The 19,098-nt window shown below is 45.0% G+C and overlaps 1 protein-coding gene across 4 annotated transcripts in view; it reads left to right on the plus strand.

Annotated features, from left to right (window-relative positions):
- The first annotated feature begins 1,746 nt into the window (after nucleotides 1-1,746).
- DCLRE1C (DNA cross-link repair 1C) overlaps nucleotides 1,747-19,098 on the plus strand; it is a 32,419-nt gene continuing 15,067 nt past the window's right edge. For 2 of the 4 annotated variants that reach the window (XM_037889273.2, XM_037889274.2), the window contains exons 1-4: nucleotides 6,039-6,090; nucleotides 10,135-10,219; nucleotides 16,159-16,213; nucleotides 16,877-16,932. In XM_037889273.2, coding sequence (XP_037745201.1) covers nucleotides 16,202-16,213; nucleotides 16,877-16,932 — 68 coding nt within the window. In that variant the 5' untranslated portion in view covers nucleotides 6,039-6,090; nucleotides 10,135-10,219; nucleotides 16,159-16,201. Of the gene's footprint in view, nucleotides 1,930-6,038; nucleotides 6,091-10,134; nucleotides 10,220-16,158; nucleotides 16,219-16,876; nucleotides 16,933-19,098 lie in introns of those variants that run through there. The other 2 variants (XM_037889271.2, XM_037889272.2) reach the window with 2 other exon arrangements.

Below are 19,098 nucleotides of genomic sequence, written 5' to 3' on the forward strand. Positions count from 1 at the left end.
CTAGTGGCGTTCTGTTATTTTCTTTGTTGGGCCTGTCCTGTAGTAGGTAAATTCTGGATACTCTTCTGGCTCTGTCAATCTGTTTCTTCACTTCAGCTCATGAAAGCTTATGCTCAAACAAATTTGTTAGTCTCTAAGGTTCCACAAGTCCTCCTTTTCTTTTTAGGTAGGAAGTATACCCCTGTAAAGGAGGGAAGTGTTACCTGTCTTTTCAGCAGCGCAGCCGGAGGAAGAGAGAGATTATAACCAACATTTTCAAAAGGGCCAGCTCCGTTTTGAGGTGTTGGCATTGTGGACATTTAGGTCTTGAATTGGGCAGGCAAAAGTTGTGCGGCCACACTTATTGGTCACTTTTGAAAATGGGAGTAAGTGACTTGACCAAGGTTATACAATGAGCCAAAGGCACCGTTGGAAAAAGAATGCATGTTGTCTGACTTCGTGTCCCCTGCATTAATCCCTCCCTGACAGATATAAAATTCGATATACCACCATGGTGATGACAGCAGCATAAATAGCTAAAAGATTAGTGCTTGACAATAATTACATTTTTTTCTCACTTTGAACAGGGCACTGAACATGCTGTGAACAGAGACAAAAGCCCAGATCCTCAAAGATATTTAGGAGCCTAACTCACAGGAGTTGGTCTGGGCCAAAGTACTAAAAACAGCGCACAGCCGTTTTTGAGAATTCAATAGTTTGCCCCTCACCCACAAAATAAACGAATGTCATAATAACAAATACTACTGGACAGTGTTGGAGCAAAACAATTACTGATATAACTTACTTATAATTCACAATTACTGAATTAGTTAGAACTACTCACAACCAATTACTAATGGATTAATTATAATTATTCATGATAGTGCAGTGTTTGTTGCTTTGTAAATACCTAAGGCAGGGAATGAATTCCTAATGCAGTAATTATCCATACTCAACATTATTCAGTTACCAAGAGTCATTACCAACAGGAGAGTGGGGTGGGAGGAGGTATTGTTTCATGGTCTCTGTGTATATAATGTCTTCTGCAGTTTCCACAGTATGCATCCCATGAAGTGAGCTGTTTTTTTTGTGTGGTTTTGGGAGGGAGGTGGGGGGGTGAGAAAACCTGGATTTGTGCTGGATATGGCCCACCTTGATTATCATACACATTGTAAAGAGAGTGGTCACTTTGGATGGGCTATTACCAGCAGGAGAGTGAGTTTGTGTGTGGGGGGGTGGACGGTGAGAAAACCTGGATTTGTGCTGGAAATGGCCCAACTTGATGATCACTTTAGATAAGCTATTACCAGCAGGAGAGTGGGGTGGGAGGAGGTATTGTTTCATGGTCTCTGTGTATATAATGTCTTCTGCAGTTTCCACAGTATGCATCCGATGAAGTGAGCTGTAGCTCACGAAAGCTCATGCTCAAATAAATTGGTTAGTCTCTAAGGTGCCACAAGTACTCCTTTTCTTTTTATTATTAATGATGTAGATGCTAAGGGTATCAGTTATTAATTACCTAAATTCCTTATTGATAAATCACTGCACTCAAGAGTGAGCGGGCCTGGAGTACACAGGCATACCCTTCTCCCCATCCTGCCTGGCGGCGAGGCCCTTCTGTCCCCATATTCACACGGACAGAGCAGCAGGTCCAAACCTCACGACAAGATCCGGAGTAGAAAAACTTGAGTCATTTCTGTTACTGGCCCTTTAAGAAAAGGCCCCGCCCCGGCCTTTTCCTCGTAGGCGGACGGGTTGCAAAGGCGGCTCTGTGATTGGTTTGGGCCGCAGCCAATGGGAGAGGTAGGGATGGTGGACGGACCGAAGAGCTGGGCTGCGCCATGAGCAGCTTCGGAGGCAGGATGCGGGAGTATCCCTGGCTGTCCATAGACCGCTTCGACCGGGAGAACCTGCGGGCGCGGGCCTACTTCCTGTCCCACTGCCACAAGGGTGAGGGCGCGAGAGGTGCCGCCGGCTCCGCGCGCCCGCCGCTTCGCTCGTGCTGCGCGTGCCCTTCCCTCCGCGCGCCCCTGGCGCCGCCCCCCCCCCCCCCCGGGGGAGACCCTCCCCCGCTCCACACGGCTGGCGCCGCCGCCCTCCCGGGGGTGTCCTGCGTGGCGGCAGCGGCTGCTGCCCTCCCGAAGTCCCTGTCATCCTCCCCTCCCCCGGCTCTGAGCTTCAGCTTCTCCCTTCCGCTCCCCGTCCCATCCCGGAATCGTTCCTCACCCCCCCCCCCCGCCCCACTTCCGTTCGGAGCTGTTTAACCGCACCTCAGCATCCCTCCTCAGCGTCCTTAGGCTTTATGGGGCCCCTGGCAGTATTATTAAACTGGTGCCCTGTGTTCCACTGAAGGCAGTCCCCAGCCGGCCCCGGTGTGTCAAGGGGGCACAGCCACCACCCCCGCCTGTGGACCCCCAGAAACGCCCCCCCCCCCCATTGCTGACACACTTCGAGCTTCTTATGCAGGCAGTGGCTCAAGGCAGGCCTCGCGCTGTCACGTGGGGGTCGCATCTTGCCAGAGCCCAGGGCCCTCCTGCAGCCCCGCGCCACGCCTGGCTCACCGAGAGCCTGTTGACAGGAAGTACCAAGCGGTAATAACAACAATAATACGTGTGTGTGTGTACACGTGACAGAGTGTTTGTGCGAGAGACTGGGTGTTGGGGAGTGTGAGACTGGGGGACTGTGACCCGTGAGAGGCAGAGTGTATGTGGGTGTGAGAGCCAGTCTGCGTGAAAAGAACCGGAGGACTTGTGGCACCTTAGAGACTAACAGATTTATTAGAGCATGAGCTTTTGTGGGCTACAGCCCACTTCATCGGATGCATAGAATGGAACACAGAGTAAGAAGATAGACAGGTTTCAGAGTCGCAGCCGTGTTAGTCTGTATCCGCAAAAAGAAAAGGAGGACTTGTGGCACCTTAGAGACTAACAAATTTATCTGAGCATAAGCTTTCGTGAGCATCCGATGAAATGAGCCGTAGCTCACGAAAGCTTATGCTCAGATAAATTTGTTAGTCTCTAAGGTGCCGTAAGTACTCCTTTTCTTTTTAAGAAGATAGATAGATATACAGAGAACATGAAAAGGTGGAAGTAGCCATACCCACTGTAAGAGGCTAATTAATTAAGATGAGCTATTATCAGTAGGAGAATTTTTTTTTTTTTGCAGTAAGAAAAGGAGTACTTTTGGCACCTTAGAGACTAACCAATTTATTTGAGCATGAGCTTTCCGATGAAGTGAGCTGTAGCTCACGAAAGCTCATGCTCAAATAAATTGGTTAGTCTCTAAGGTGCCACAAGTACTCCTTTTCTTTTTGGGAATACAGACTAACACGGCTGTTACTCTGAAACCTTTTTTTGCAGTGACAATCAAGATGGCCCATTTAGATAGTTGACAAGAAGGTGTGAGGATACTTAACATGGGGAAATAGATTCAAGATGTGTCATGACCCAGCCACTCCCAGTCTCTGTTCAAACCCAAGTTAATGGTATCTAGTTTGCATATTAATTCAAGCTCAGCAGTTTCTTGTTGGAGTCTGTTTTTGAAGCTTTTCTTTTGCAAAATTGCCACCTTTGTGTGAGTCTGTGTGAGAGAGACTGTGTGTGTGTGTGTGTGTGTGTTAGGGAAGTGTGAGAGACCATGAGTGGGAGGAGTCCAGCTGCGGCCAGCAAGGGGAATGGTGTCCCAACTTTTTGGGTGCACTGCACAGCCACGTATGCTGCATTTGCCCTGGTTCCCGACCCGCTCCTCCACTTCCCTGTGGCTTCTCTGTGTGGTGCTGTTGGTCCCCACTTCTCCACTTCCCCATGGCCTCTCTGTGTGGGGCTGTTGATCCCCCCCCTCCACTTCCCCTCTCTGTGTGGGGCTGTACCACTTTGCTCCAAAGTTTGCCCCGAGTTCCCCTACCCCAGAACTGTGCTGCAGCCCCCCCCGTTCCCATCATGTCCTTTCTGGGCATGTTACCCTGCCCACCACCCTAGTGAGACTAATTTGAAGGGTGTGTTATTGATAATCAACTAATACAGCTAATGCGAAAGTAGAGGTAAAATGTAACCGGTTGTATCAGGAATGGAAAATTGAAAATCAGTTTCCCTTTAGCACTATATCCTGCTGCATTCTAAGGTTTTATTTTTTTAAAGAAACAATCATACTTTTTTTTCATGCCATGCACAAGAGTAACATGTCATTGTATCTAAGAGGACGTTCAGACTGAATGCTGTATCGTGACCATAGATTTTTCTGCATCTGATTGGGGAGTCACTATTTTTTTTTTTTTTATTTTTATCTTCAAGGGGGCAGGAATTTCTCTCCTTCCTTTGTGCAGAACAAACTTCTGTAGTGATGTACACTACATACACCTCAGGGCATTCTGTGCCAAAAAACAAATACAAATTCTGCACACAATATTTTAAAATTCCGCAAAATTTCCGTTTCGTTTGTCAATAAATAAATGCAGAGGCTTCAGCATGGCAGTGGGGAGCACTGGCCAATGGCTGCAGGAAGATGGGAGATCACCCTGCAGCCTCCCTGCCACTGGGACATGGACTCAGCGGTGAGGCTGCACCCAACTGTGACACAGCACAAGGCCTGGGCCTGCCCCAGAAACACCCTGGGGCGCTGCCTCTCTGCGCCAGGCACACCAGGTGTGGGGTAGGCAGAGTCAACCAGGCAGGATCCAAGTGTAGAGGGGCTCAATGTGGGGTGATCCAGGTATGGGGTGAGAGGATTCTGTGTGGGACAATCTGGGTGCAGGCAACTCAGTGGGGGGCAGGGTATAGGTGTGGGGGCATCTGGATGTACAGAGGCTGGGAGGGGGGAGGTTCCCAGGTGCAGGGGCAATGGAATTCTGCAGGGGCTTCCAGGTGAAGGTGGTTGGGGCTCAGCAGAGGGGTCTGGGTGTGTGGCTTTAAGCGGGAGGGCTAGGGGAGTGGAACTTGGTGGGGTGCAGGTCTGGGTGCAGCTAGTTGGGGCTCAGTGGCGTGGGGGTCTGGATGTAGGGGCTCAGGGTGGTGTAGGGGTTGGGGCATCAGGGTGGGGATTTGAGTGCAGGGAGCTCAGTGGTGGGTGGTCTGAGTGCAGGGGTGGGGGTCCGGAGGCAGATGGTCTGGGTGAAAGGGGGTTTCCAGATGCAGGGGTTGAGGTTCAGTGGGGTTTGGGTATGGAGGGCTAGGGGGGTTCTGGATGTACTGGGTGAGGCTTGGCAGCGGTGTCTGGGTGTAGGAGGTCCAGATGCATGCGGGTTGGGTGGATGGGGGAGCAGTTCCCCGTACAGTGACCCCTCCCCCCACAGCTGAGGAGCGATGGGAGCAGAAAGTAGGGATGGATGCTGAGCTTCCTGCACCTGGGAGAGGTTTCTGGGGGTATGTCTGACAGCCTCAGCCACTCCTTGCAGGGGAAGAGGAAGGCCTGTCTTTTCTTGCCTCCAGCCCAGCCGGGACTAGCAGCTGATCCTGGCTCAAGGTAGGAGCCACTGGCTGGGGTGTCTCCAGCCCCACGGTGACTTACTCTATGCCAGCTGCTCTAGGTTCCTGAAATGATGTACCTGTGCCTTTAGAGAGTGGTGTGTGGCTCCTCTTGCAGCTTCCGTTTGCTTCCCTGTCAGAAAGTCATTTTTCTGTGGGTAAGCAAATCTGTGGGGGACATGAATTCTGCTCATGCACAGCGGTGGAGAATCCCCCCAGGAGTAACTACAAAACCAGGCTTCTTTATATAAATCCATCCCCCTTATCATTGTTTTTGTCTGTGTCATGTTTATTTGGGGCTTCATCATGCAAACTTAAGTGGGGCTGTTGGAGAGAATAAGCATTTGTAGAATCATGCAATGAGCTCGCAACTGGCACAGGGGGTTGCCTTCATGGAGCTCATTGTAGGATCAGGGCCTGAGATTGTTAGCTCTTCACAGGGCAGGAATCATAGTCTTATTTTACTGTATAGCACTATGCTATAAATAATAAACCTACCTGTGATTTTTTTTCTATTACTCTTAAATATAAAAGCTGTGATGTATGGTAACTTTTAAAAAAATAAATAAAGTTGTTATGAACTTTATATCTTACTGTTAGATCACATGAAAGGGCTGAGAGCGCCTTCCTTGAAAAGAAGACTGGAGTGCAGGTAATGGTTTTCACTAAAGTAATATCATTGGAACTTGTCCCTTAAGTGCTGGGGAAATTCAGGTCTACACACTTTGTTTTTCTCAGTAAACTTTTCTTGAAAGATCACTGGGACTTGGAGACAACCCCACTGCTGTGGTTTCCCCCCCCCCTCCCCCCCACCCCACCCCAGCACTTGCTCTTGCAATATGACACTTTCCCTTTGTTTCTCTGCCAAAGCTGTTACGAATTACACCCTGATAGGTCACGCACAAGAACTGCTGTGAATTATACCTGATAGGTCACGCACAGTTCGAGTCTAGGCTGAGGCACACAAACAAAGTCCACAACTGCAGAGTTTCCAGAGACACTAAGTTCATTACGCTCGAGCGTGATGCCCCCCTGCTAGTCAGGAGGGGACCCTGAATGCAGGTTATACAGAGATTATATGCCTTTTAGCAAAGCACGTTGCCCTCGTGCATCGGAAACCTTAGCCAATAGACAAATCCTTCCCTTATCTACCACCTATCCCTGCTAGGTACGTTCCCCATGCTAGACCATTACTTCAACTACACAACATGGTCTTAAAGCAATGCACCAGTAGCCTTTCTTATCAGGATGGGAGGCTCACATCAAGGCCAGGAGGCAGGGAGTTAGGAACAGACAAAGAACAGAAACCGGGAGTCGAGACAGGCTGGAAACAAGGGGGAGGGTTTTCACAGGAATGCAGTATCTAAGGAACGCTCCTGGTGCACGATGTGCTTGCTTTTAGACAATGGTAGGCCCCAAACCAAAATGCTATGCTAACATATGCTAACTTTTCCTTAACAAAGCCTACCCCAACCCTGCATTATCTAAAACAGCTGTGTTCCTACTTCTCTGATCAAAGTGGGCAAAAGTTCAAATACTACACATACGGTGTTATAATTGGGTAGAAAAGTGTATTACATATTACAGTAATGTCCAGAAGCTCTAGTCAGGATTGGAGGTCCCATTGTGTCATGTGTTGTGCAAACACACAGAGTATACAATCTAATTTAAAACAAAACACAAGTAGGTATAACAAACTGAAGGAGTACGATGATGGTAACAGGGATAGAGGTGGTTACATAGACTACTTACCTGCTCAACTTGGTGTTTTTGAAGATTTTTTTTTTATAAGATCTGTGAAAAAAATGCAATATACCAACCTGAGTTCAGATTGGCTTCCACACAAATCATCCCATCTGAGTACTGATTAAAATCTTATCAGATCATACATTCCATATATGGCACATTGTACAATTTCTAGAATACTTTTATTCGAGCTTTAAAACAATCTGATGGTTTGTATTTTGTATCTCTTTCCATATAAAGGTAGGTGTGTTTGCTACCGTAAGCCCCACAGTATCATATTCAGAGAGGGAAATAATTCTTAAAATGACCTAAATACTTTTTTTATACCTAAACATGTAATGACTTCTAGGGTTAGGTAAAAGTGAGTGCTGGATCCCATTTGGAATCTACCTGTACCAGCGATATAAAGTTTCTAGCCCTGCAGGGTTGTTAGATAACAGACTTTAAAATTGTGAATAAAAAAGCTCTTGCTGGACCATGATGGAATCTACTTAAACTAATTCTAATTCACCTTTTCCACGTGGACTCTGTACATGGCAAATCTGGTTCCTCATCGTACTAGTTTAGGGTATGTCAGTGCAGAGTTCTGATGGGAGTCTAGATGACATTATAGTCTGTGAAGGTGGTCTGGGATGGGAAGGGGACTGGGATTGAGGTGCACCTTTTGGCTCCTGCTGGTGCTGCTGCTTCAGAGGAAGTGTAGGAGTTAGGGAGGGTTGGGAGGAGGTCAGACTAGACAACAGTATACAAAGTTAGTAAATATGGATGATGTGGTGATGTTACCAGGGTCCAAAGGCTGCGAATATCCGTTGCCTCTTCCTGCTGGGAATCTGGACCTCTTCCCATGGGACATCGCTATTTTGCGAGCCTGCATGGCTCGGGGAAAGGAGTACATGCAGCTTTGTACCAGTGGGATGTCCGAGCAGACACCCCTATGTTCAAGTGGCCTGCGCTGTATCTACCCCACTGTTGCTGCTCTCTGGTGCTAGAAATCTGGAGCCTGCTTGGGTTGGGTGTAGTTTTACCCAGGAGCGGGTTCCTCATCCTTCAGTCCTTTGTTCAGAATCTTTTGAATTTATTTGTTGCCCCCTCACCAAAATGTGGGGCGCCACAGCAAATGTAACCACTTATTAAATTATATCTTGAAGACAGTCGTCTACAAATTTCGCCTGACCACTGCAGTTACCTGCTCATAACCTTTTTTACTATCAACTAGATGTGGGCCAGGATCCAAGCTCCAGATATAACCTTTGTATTTCTAAAATGACAGAGCTAAACTTTGGATTCTAAACTCTCTCAAACTCAGCGGTTCAAAATCCAGATCTGAATCTGAAGGTTAGGTTGATGTGTTCGGATTTGGCCCATTAAGGAGAGAGGAGTGAGCTGTGATCTCTGATCTAACTCCAGACCATTTGGGTTCAGATTCGTGCTTACTATTGTCTCCAATAATGTTCTCTGTTCCCTGTTACCAAGGCAACAGAGCAAATTTTGGCCCTTCCCACTCTGTCACTGTTTCTTCTTCCATACTAAGGCCAGGTCTACACTACAGCGTTAGGTGGACGTAAGGCAGCTTACGTCAACCTAATTGTCAGTGTACACACTGCAGCCTTGCTTCTACCGATGTAAGTGCTCTACTACACTGACATAACTCCACCACCATGAGCAATGTAGGGCTTATGTTGGTGTAATTCGGGAATGCAGTGTCCACGTAGACATTGCCTTACTTGCATCTATTGGCTGTAATTCTTGTCAATTTCACCTCTCTTCTGGACCTGTGAAATTGACAAAAAAGCTGGCTCCTGGCTCCCCAGCCAGGCTGCTCCTGGTCTCCACTTCAAGCCGGGCTACTGCCTGGGCTCCCATGGGGAGCCCTTCTGCCCTCCTGGCTCCCCACTCTGATCTGGGCTGCTGCCCTGGCTCCCTGCTCTGATGCAGGCTGCTACCTGGACTCTCGGCTCCCCACCAGGAAAGGGGCAGACCCACCAGGCTTCTCGGTTTTCTGCCAGGAGCCCAACTTCCCCCAGCAGGGAGCTCCGCGCCTGGAGTCTGGTTGCTGCCTTGCTCCTGGTGGAAAGCCCGGAGGTAGCAGGGTTGGCTGTGCTGTTCCCGGCGGGGATCTAAGAAGCCCAGTGAGGTTGCCCCATTCCCAGTGGGGAGCCGCATGTAGAGCTGAGAGTCTTGACTCAGCCTCCCACACTGCCCCTCTTAAGTTGGTGGAAGCGCTCTTGGTGAGGACGCGCACCACCGACAGAAGAAGGGCAGTGTGGACTAGATCGACTTAAGTTTATAGAGTAGACATCCCCTAGGTGTGAGTGGAATAGCAACAGACACTTTCCTGGAGTGCAAATAAATAATGTCTAGTGTTTTGCCATTTCCTACCCTTGCAGTGATGTATTTTAAATAGGCGAATGTCTCATAGCCATTTGGTAGTCCACTGCTAAACTCTGTTGTTCCCTAGAACCCAAATTGGGTTTACAAGTTGGTAGCTTACTTGATCCCTTGTTAAAAGCGAACTGAGAAGCTCAAGAAAGGAGTTAGAGATCTTATGGTTTTCTCTAAAGCCTGGAATGGTGTAAGAAACTACATTCCAATGCTTGAATTAGGTGTTTGTGATAGTTATCAACTATTCCAGGAAAGTATGGGGACCTTTAAACTCAGATCTTGATAGGTAAGCAAAGGAGGAAAGGATTTTTTTTTTTTAAAGCAAGTATTTGTAAGTTTAGATACGTGTCTTAGGAAGACACCTGGTCTAGTGACTCTGTTTGACCTGTGGTCTGCCTCCAGCCTGTGGTAGGACAACTTCATGAACTCTACTGCTTCTACAGTTCTGTTACTCCCCTTCTAACTAGGGGAAAGGTCTAGAGGATATGCGGAGTGGCACATGACACTTGATTGTTCCCTGTTCTCTATTTTGAAAGCCTTATTGATCTATTTTCTTCTCTCTGTGCAGCTTGAAAGTTCACTTGTACTGTTCACCGGTAACCAAGGAGTTGCTGCTGACTAGCCCAAAATACAAGTTTTGGGAGAATCGCATTGTAAGTTAACTTTTTAACATGAAAGCAAGTGTCATTGTTATACCAATAAAATAAAAACCAGCAGGATCTTATTAAAGGGGAAAAGGCAAAATACCACATTTATTGTGAATACAGAAAGAATCATAGTAAGCAGTTAGTTATAGCTATAACATTCCATTCAGTCTCATATTTATTCACACACTCATTCATACACAGACACACACACACACACAGGTTCTGCAAGGTGTTACCATAGTTACCAGCCTTAGAGTTGCTCATGCCAAGCCACTGGCCAGGTAGCCTGGACATGAGGAGGGGGCAGGGCCTTGTCAGATGCTCATCTGATGCTCCTGGAAGTTGGTTTGCAGAATCAGACCCCAAAGTTCTCACTTTCTAGAGTCCATTTTTATAGGAATTTCTTCCTATGCCAGTCTATAGGAATTGCTTCATCATGCTGTTGCTGAATCAATCAGCAGTTGGCACATTCCTGACGGCTCTGTGCTGCCAGATGTTATCTTGTTCTTTGGGTCTCCCATTCTTGAGGCTGTTGGGTGGATTCCAGTCTGCCCTCTGGGGGTCCTCTGGTTATTTCCACTTGACGCCTTCTTCAGCCGATAGACACTGGATTCTTAGGCTGGCACCTCCCTGATCATTCAGTTATTATCCACACCAAGCATCCATCCACATACATCCTCTATCTCTATTTTAATCACAATTGTTAACAAAGCGAGATGAATACAGCAAAAGGGCGGGGAGTCTCTGGGTGCTGTTTCTGTTACAGAGTATTGCTTTGAGTCTCTCTCTGTGTGAGTAGTTGTTGTTTACAAAGAATTGCTTTGAGAACAGACTCTGTCTTAGAATGTACTAACACAATTAGCAGCTTGCAAGTTTCACAATAGAGGGAGAGAAACAGTACCAAAAACCAAGAGACCTCTTAATTAGTAATACCCTGGAATTTAAACTATGGGGAATCAAACTCATTTGTGATTTTAATACAGAACTTCTTTAATATGATCCAACATAATTAATTGTTAATCAGATCAGACTTTGTTCCTCCCCAAATCCACCATGTTGAAAAATACAATCTACTCCAAATTGTCAAAAGCAACAGTCTTTAAGTAGTGATGCTGGTGTCCAGTTCTACAATGATCTGTGCGTTTAATTTTCACCCCATACAATGTCATCCCCTCCCCTTTCAGGTTATATCTGCACTACAAATTACTTTGGTATGACTTATATCACTCAGGGGTGTGAATAAGCCTCTTCCCTCCCCTTGAGCGATGTAAATTACACCGACCCTAAGCACCGGTGTAGACAACACTGTGTCAGCAGGAGAGCTTCTCCTGCTGACATACCTACCTCCTCTCATGGATGCAGGAGTTATTAAGCCAACGACAGAGCTCTCTCCCATTGGCTTAGAGTATCTTCACCAGAAGTGCTACAGCAGTGCAGCTGCATTGGTGCATTAGAGTTGCTCATGCACTGGTGCAGCTGCACCACTGTAAATGATGTAGTGTAGATCAGTGGTTCTCAAAACCGGTCCGTCTCTTGTTCAGGGAAAGCCCCGGTGGGCTGGGACAGTTTGTTTGCTCCCACTGGCTGCAGTTCGCCGCTCCAGGCCAATGGGGGCTGCGGGAAGCAGCATGGGCCGAGGGATGTGCTGGCCGCTGTTCCCGCAGCCCCATTGGCCTGGAATGGCGAACTGCGACCAGTGGGAGCTGCGATCGGCCGAACCTGCAGACACGGCAGGTAAACAAACTGGCCTGGCCCGCCAGGGGCTTTCCCTGAACAAGAGACGGACCGGCTTTGAGAACCACTGATGTAGACATAGCCTCAGTGTCCGTTGTATGCTCTTTGGAACAGCATGTTTATTTCTATTCAGCCAGTAGTCCTATCTTTCTTTCCACAAACTTAGCAATTCTCTTGATTTTTCTTTTAGTTTCTCTTCCTCTCCTCTAAACATGATGCTGTCCTACCTTCCCTTATGTCTGCAACACTCTCTGCCTGCCCTGATTTATTTGTGTCCCTTCTTTTACTTCTCTCTTTCTCTTGGTTTAAGGTCTCCTTTTTTATGTGTGTGGGGGGGGAGGAATCTTTGAGGGAGCGCAGTTTCCCTCCTGCTTTATAATGTCTTCCTTCCAGCCTCAAAAGCTTCATATCCTGATACAAAATCACCCCAGAGCCTATTTGTCTCCATGAATTTTAGCTGTAAACAGAGTGAATATAAACACTATGCATTGGGCAAGTGTTAGATTATATAAATGTGACCTACTTGCAGTTTGTCTTTTCAACATGGCATTTAGCTACAATGAACACTCATCACACTGTCTAGATGGTATTAGTCTTTCTTTGTACTCGTATGAACCTGTATTTTGAAAGCTCCTCAGACAGGGATCCTGTTCTTATTTGGCAAATGCTACCTTTTATAAAGTGCTGTAAAACCTACTGTATTGTTCTTTATACTAAAGCATTATAAGTACTTAATATGGTATTTTACATATTTCACAGCATTGCATGAACATCAAGTTCCATTAGCTTTCTGTAACACTTTTATAGAAAGTTTCTATTACTTTGACTTTGTGTATCTTCAGTAATCTACAAACAAAGGAACTTGGTGACAAACTAATATGATGGTTGAAGTATAGGGTTTTTATTTATTTATTTTATTCTACAATCTACCTAGCATTATGGGTTTTCAAAGTATACTGTACTAGGTTCTTATTTTTGAGGGAAGGTTACAGTAAGTGATTTGAAAATTTTAGGTTTTTTGCAGATTGCTGTATTTCTATGTAATATCTAAGATTATATATGGAGGTTTCCTGTAGTGCTACGTATTATCCTGATCTTCTGATTTTAAAACATCCTTGTAATAAGAGTTTTATAGTTGCACCTTCTAGATTTGCATGCCTGAGTACACAAATTTAAAAAGCAGAGGAGTTGCCGATGTTGCTCCCTGTAATGACTTACAGTGTTATAGTGAACTGTGCAGCTAGAGCCCTGCATCTGATCCGCAATCTGCAAAAATGGTCCGTAGATATCCGATATGAAGCAGATATCTGCAGATTTGCAAGGCTCTGTGTACAGCCACTAAATCAGAAAGTAGTTGAGTGGGTGTCTTGTTCACAAACTTTGTCTCATAACAAATGGTAAGCTTTCTCTTTGCATCCAGTGTAAAGTTGATTAAAACTGGGTTGATATTCATTAGAATAGGAGAGCTGTTCAAAATATCAGCTTCTGTCTAAATAATTTTTTATGATTTGCAATCTGAGCTTGATGAGAAGTCTGAGAGTGTGAATAAGATATCTAGAGAGCATCTTTTGATCTATTGAGAGCTTAAAATTAAAATTGCCAAGAATATGGCCAGAAATCTATCCTTTACTTGTGCCTATGAAAGCAAACTTTCTTCTGCTGATCGTAAAACCATTTTTTGGGAAATTTAGACGCAAAACTTAGATTTCTGATAATTCCAGTGGGAAATAGGTTTATCTCTGGAGTGAAATATTCCTAACCAATGTTCGAAACCCCAACACTGCAGCATTGTGCTAAGTCATGAGAGTAGCAAAGTGAAACTGATCATCAGCCTGTTTTAATTGTCCAAGCTGAATGAAGTGTAAAAAGTATATCAGTATTAATTATAGTTTTAAAATCTTTTGATAGTCCAAGGTGTTATGAATTTCACTATTTGTGGTGTTAATACTACAAAAGTGACACATAGCTATTGTTCCTTATGTATCAGCTCCTTGCATTTTTGGTATATGTGGCTATATTTTGTGGCTAGGTAATGTACAAGTTTGATATACTTCTATGTATTTTGTTTAAATTTTGGCTAACTAGCTGGGAAATCCAACACCACAGCTCTGATGTACACAAACCATTAAATATTAAACTGTAAGATATCTGTGGCTTATAGACTCAGAGCTCACTCACTATCTGTTTAGCTTAACAAAGAGAAGGCAGAGGGGTGACTTGATTACAGTCCATAAGTACCTATGTCAAGGTTCCTCCCCCACTCTGAACTCTAGGGTACAGATGTGGGGACCTGCATGAAAGCCTCCTAAGCTTACTTTCACCAGCTTAGGTTAAAACTTCCCCAAGGTACAAATTAATTTTATCCTTTGTCCCTGGATCTCCACTGCCACCACCAAACTCTAACTGGGTTTACTGGGAAACGTAGTTTGGACACGTCTTTCCCCCCAAAATCCTCCCAACCCTTGCACCCCACTTCCTGGGAAAGGTTTGGTAAAAATCCTCACCAATTTGCATAGGTGACCACAGACCCAAACCCTTGGATCTGAGAACAATGAAAAAGCATTCAGTTTTCTTACAAGAAGACTTTTAATAGAAGTAAAGAAATCCCCTCTGTAAAATCAGGATGGTAGATACCTTACAGGGTAATTAGATTCAAAACATAGAGAATCCCTCAAGGCAAAACCTTAAGTTATAAAAAAGGACACGCAGACGGGAATAGTCATTCTATTCAGCACAGTTCCTTTCTCAGCCATTTAAAGAAATCATAATCTGGAAATACTGACCAGAACTGAACAGAAAATTTGAGAATAGGAGAGGAGCCTAATTAGCAGTATCTTTCTCCCCATCAGTAGTTCAGAGGGGCTTCTATATATTATGTTAGTTTGATGTTCCAAGGGTATTTGGAAGGGGGATGGGGCAGAATAGGGGGGATAACTCCTCTCCATGGCATCTGCATGTTAATATGCAGAAATTCCAACAGCTTGCTGATTTCTGAAAAGCTGCTTTGTGGCTCCTTCCTTCCAGGGTGAGGGGATAGAGTCCAGGAATCAATGGGAAGCTAAAGGAAGTTGTGCTGATGTGGTGGTCATGATGCAGAGAGACATCTCCCCGGGAAAGGCTCAGGATCTGGGGAATTTTGATATCACTTGGCTGGGAGGGCTGCACTCCCTGTCTTCTCCACAGAAGACATACCCACCACGCCCAATGACATGATGATGCTTTGGGAACCCCACAGCCTCAAAACCTCACGGAGGTCATAGAATCATAGAATATCAGGGTTGGAAGGGACCTCAGGAGGTCATCTAGTCCAACCCCCTTGCTCAAAGCAGGACCAATCCCCAATTTTTGCCCCAGATCCCTAAATGGCCCCCTCAAGGATTGAACTCACAACCCTGGGTTTAGCAGGCCAATGCTCAAACCACTGAGCTATCCCTTCCCCCAAAAGTTCTCAGAGTAACTTGTTGGTGCCTCCTGGATTTTTCCTATATGGAATGATATGGCCCTTAATGCAGAAAAACAATAAGCCACTCTCTGTTTCCAGCTCTTGTGAGACTTGTGATCAAATTGTGATAGTTTATGTTGAAGTAATATGGAGTCATATTACTTTGTGAGATGCTTAACTTTTATTGTCAAATATGCTTCTAATCCGCAGGATTGAAGCTTGAAAACATGTCCCCAATGTGTTGTACAAGTTCAAAACCCACAAGAGATGAAGAACGGAGCCATTTTAAAAAAAAAAAAGTCCCAAGCTTATCTCATGATTTTTTGGGGGCGGGGGATAAGGGGGAGTCTGATTCATGGTTGCTTATTTTTGCAAGGTTTTTTTTTTTTTAAACACTTGAGGCTGGCGTCATTGCTTTCTCAGCCAAAAATAAGCCTTATAATACTGAGAAAGTCAACACAGCTTCTTAAAAATGTTGGAATGTCAGGTGTAACAGTGTCTCTTGATCCAGGTGTGCTTTGCTTAGTTAGCTTCCATCCATTACATATTTACAGTTGTCAGAATGTATTTTTTTTTGTATTGAAATTGAAAGTACGTGAGTTTTTGGGGAAGCTTAATTTGTTTTCCTTTTTCTGCAGACTTGGATTGTCTGCTGTGGGCATGTAGACGTTTAAGATGTCTGTGGCATGTCAGCCAACAGCTAGACATAATCATACATCAAACACCATGAGTACTACATTTTATGATGCATTTTTTCTGTTTGTTGTAGGTTACCCTTGAAGTTGAAACTCCAACTCAGATTTCTTTACTTGATGAAGCGTCTGGTGAGGTAACCTTTTAAAAACAAGTATTTTTAACAACCAATTTAAAGTTTTAAAGAATTTTAAGTTCATACTTAAATAATAAATGTCACTTTTTTGCTCCCTTTAACTGGATAGAAATGAGATTCCCCATGCTCCAACTCATGTTTAGCTACTTAGAGACCCTTTCCCCACTGTGCCCCATGTCTGGATCACTTATTCTCCCCATCTGCTTAGTGTTGTTCTGTCTTTCTCTCTGCTGTATCTGAGGTCTCCAACCTATTCTTTCTTTTCTCATGATTTTTTCATAGCTCATTTCAAGGCTAGTTGAAACATATGCGCATGCACACAACACTTTGTCCTGCACATCCCGTCCGGGGCAAAACAGTGTGTTTTGAGATTGTACCCTCAGAACTTGTTTACTGAGGGACCAAAGGAGAAGGGGATTATGATTTGTCCTAGAGCATCTGTGGGAGCTTTCCTAGGCTGCTTGGAGTTGCCCAGAAAATCACTGCCATACAGGGCCTGAGACCAGGTTGCGGGGAGAAGACACCCTCACTTTTCCAAGAGCACTTGAAGTGGCTACAAAAATCAGTACACTTGGATCACTGTCACGTGCAGTGTCACCAGTATTGCCCCACAGACTGAAACTAACACTAAACTGTTAAAATGTCTCTTGATTTCTAGAAAGAAGAAATAGTGGTGACGCTTCTACCAGCTGGTCACTGCCCAGGATCAGTCATGTATGTGCTTTCAGTAGATTCTGCATATTTTTAAATGTACAGAACAGTTCTTTGTAGAAATAGATTCCATTTTTCTAGCTAAAATAAATTAGTGAAGATTAATTGCTAGTACTTACATTTATTATTAATAATATTATGGTTGCACCCAAACCCCCCTTTCAGGATTGGAGCAGCATCACGCTGTGTGAGATCTACAAACATAAAGAACCTTGCTTTTTCTAGTGGTTATATAATATGTATATTCCTAGGAGCATGTTACTTTGCAGTTGCTATGTTCTGGAACCTTTTTTTAAGTAACATATTTTTTTCTGTGTGCGTTTTTGTCTTTTAGCAGATGCACTTTAGGGCTTTGGTTTGGAAAATATGGCCCTTAGGAAATCAGTTGGGAACTTGGATCAGTTGGTTTCAATTACCTAGTTTTTATTTAAAATTTCATATTGTGCTAGATAAAACTGTGGAAGCAGTTTCTGCATGCTGCCCCTGCCCTTTCCTTCTCTCCTCTCAGAAAGCCCCTTTGTTAACTGCTTCTGTAAACATTGTTAATAGGGTCCTACTGAGTTCACAGCCATGAAATACACGTCACGGACCGTGAAATCTGGTCTTTTGTGTGCTTTTACCCTCTACTGTACAGATTTCATGGGGCCAGACCAGCATTTCTCAAATTGGGGGTCCTGACCCAAAAGGGAGTTGCAGGGGGGTCGCAAAGTTCTTTTAGGGGGGTCGCGGTATTGCCACCCTTACTTCTTTGCTACCTTCAGAACTGGGCGGCCAGAGAACAGTGGCTGTTGACCGCACAACCAGCTCTGAAGGCAGCGCCCTGCCAGCAGCAATGCAGAAGTAAGGGTGGCAATATCATACCAGGCCATCCTTACTTCTGCGCTGCTGGCGGGGCTCTGCCTTCAGAGCTGGGATCCCGGCCAGCAGCCGCCACTCTCCAGATGCCCAGCTCTGAAGGCAGCACTGTCACCACCAGCAGCGTAGAAGTAAGGGTAGCAGTACCGCAACCCTCCCTACAATAACCTTGCGACCCCGCACCCCCACCAAAACTCCTTTTTGGGCAGGACCCCTACACTTACAACACCGTGAAATTTCAGATTTAAATAGCTGAAATCACAAAATTTATGATTTTTAATATCCTATGACTGAAATTTATCAAAATGGACCACGAATTTGGTGGGGCCCTAATGATTAAGTCTGACTTTGAACAATAGCATGAAGTCATAGCCTCTCGGTCAGGTTGGTCTGGAGGCAAGTGGCAGAACAATAATTTGTTCTGTGTGGAGGGGTGGGAAAACCATGCAAAATTAGGAATCATCATACATCAGTTTGACATGGCTTGAGTTGTAGGAGGGTTCCCTGCAAACAGCCAACTCCTGCTTCTGTTGAGGGCAGTGGGTATTCTGCCATTGACTTTGATGGGAGCAGAATTGGGTCCAAAGAACCCAGTCCTGAGAGGTGCCGAGCATTTGAGCTCCTTGTGGTTTCAATGAGAGTTGGGGAATTCAGCACATCTTCAGTTGAGGCCAAGATCTTTCTAGGTTTTTAAGGCCAGAAGGAACAATTTTGATTATCTAGTCTGACTCCTGCATAACACAGTCCACAGAATTCCACCCAGTAGTTCTGCATCAGGCCCAGTAACTGGATGCCTTTCTGAAAGAAATGGTCTAGCTCAACTAATCTTGATTTTTAAAGAGGTCAAGTGATGCAGAAGCTACCATGTTACTTGATGAATTGTTCCAGTAGTTAATTACCGTCATTGTTAAAAATCTGTCTTATTTTCAGTTTGAATTTCTATAGCTTCAGTTTACATAACTAGGTTCAGTGGCGGGGTCTGCTGGATGAAATAGCTGTCTAGCGTCAGATATATTCTCCCTAGTTAATGACAGGTTTCAGAGTAATAGCCGTGTTAGTCTGTATTCGCAAAGAGAAAAGGAGTACCTGTGGCACCTTAGAGACTAACCAATTTATTTGAGCATGAGCTTTCGTGAGCTACAGCTCACTTCATCGGATGAGGTGAGCTGTAGCTCACGAAAGCTAATGCTCAAATAAATTGGTTAGTCTCTAAGGTGCCACAAGTACTCCTTTTCTTTCTCCCTCGTTAGATTCTTCTAGACTCTGATCCTATATTAAGCTTCTTAAATCGTACTGCAAAGCACAGTTCACATC

This window comes from Chelonia mydas, chromosome 1 (assembly GCF_015237465.2).
Source record: "Chelonia mydas isolate rCheMyd1 chromosome 1, rCheMyd1.pri.v2, whole genome shotgun sequence".
NCBI lineage: Eukaryota > Metazoa > Chordata > Testudines > Cheloniidae > Chelonia > Chelonia mydas.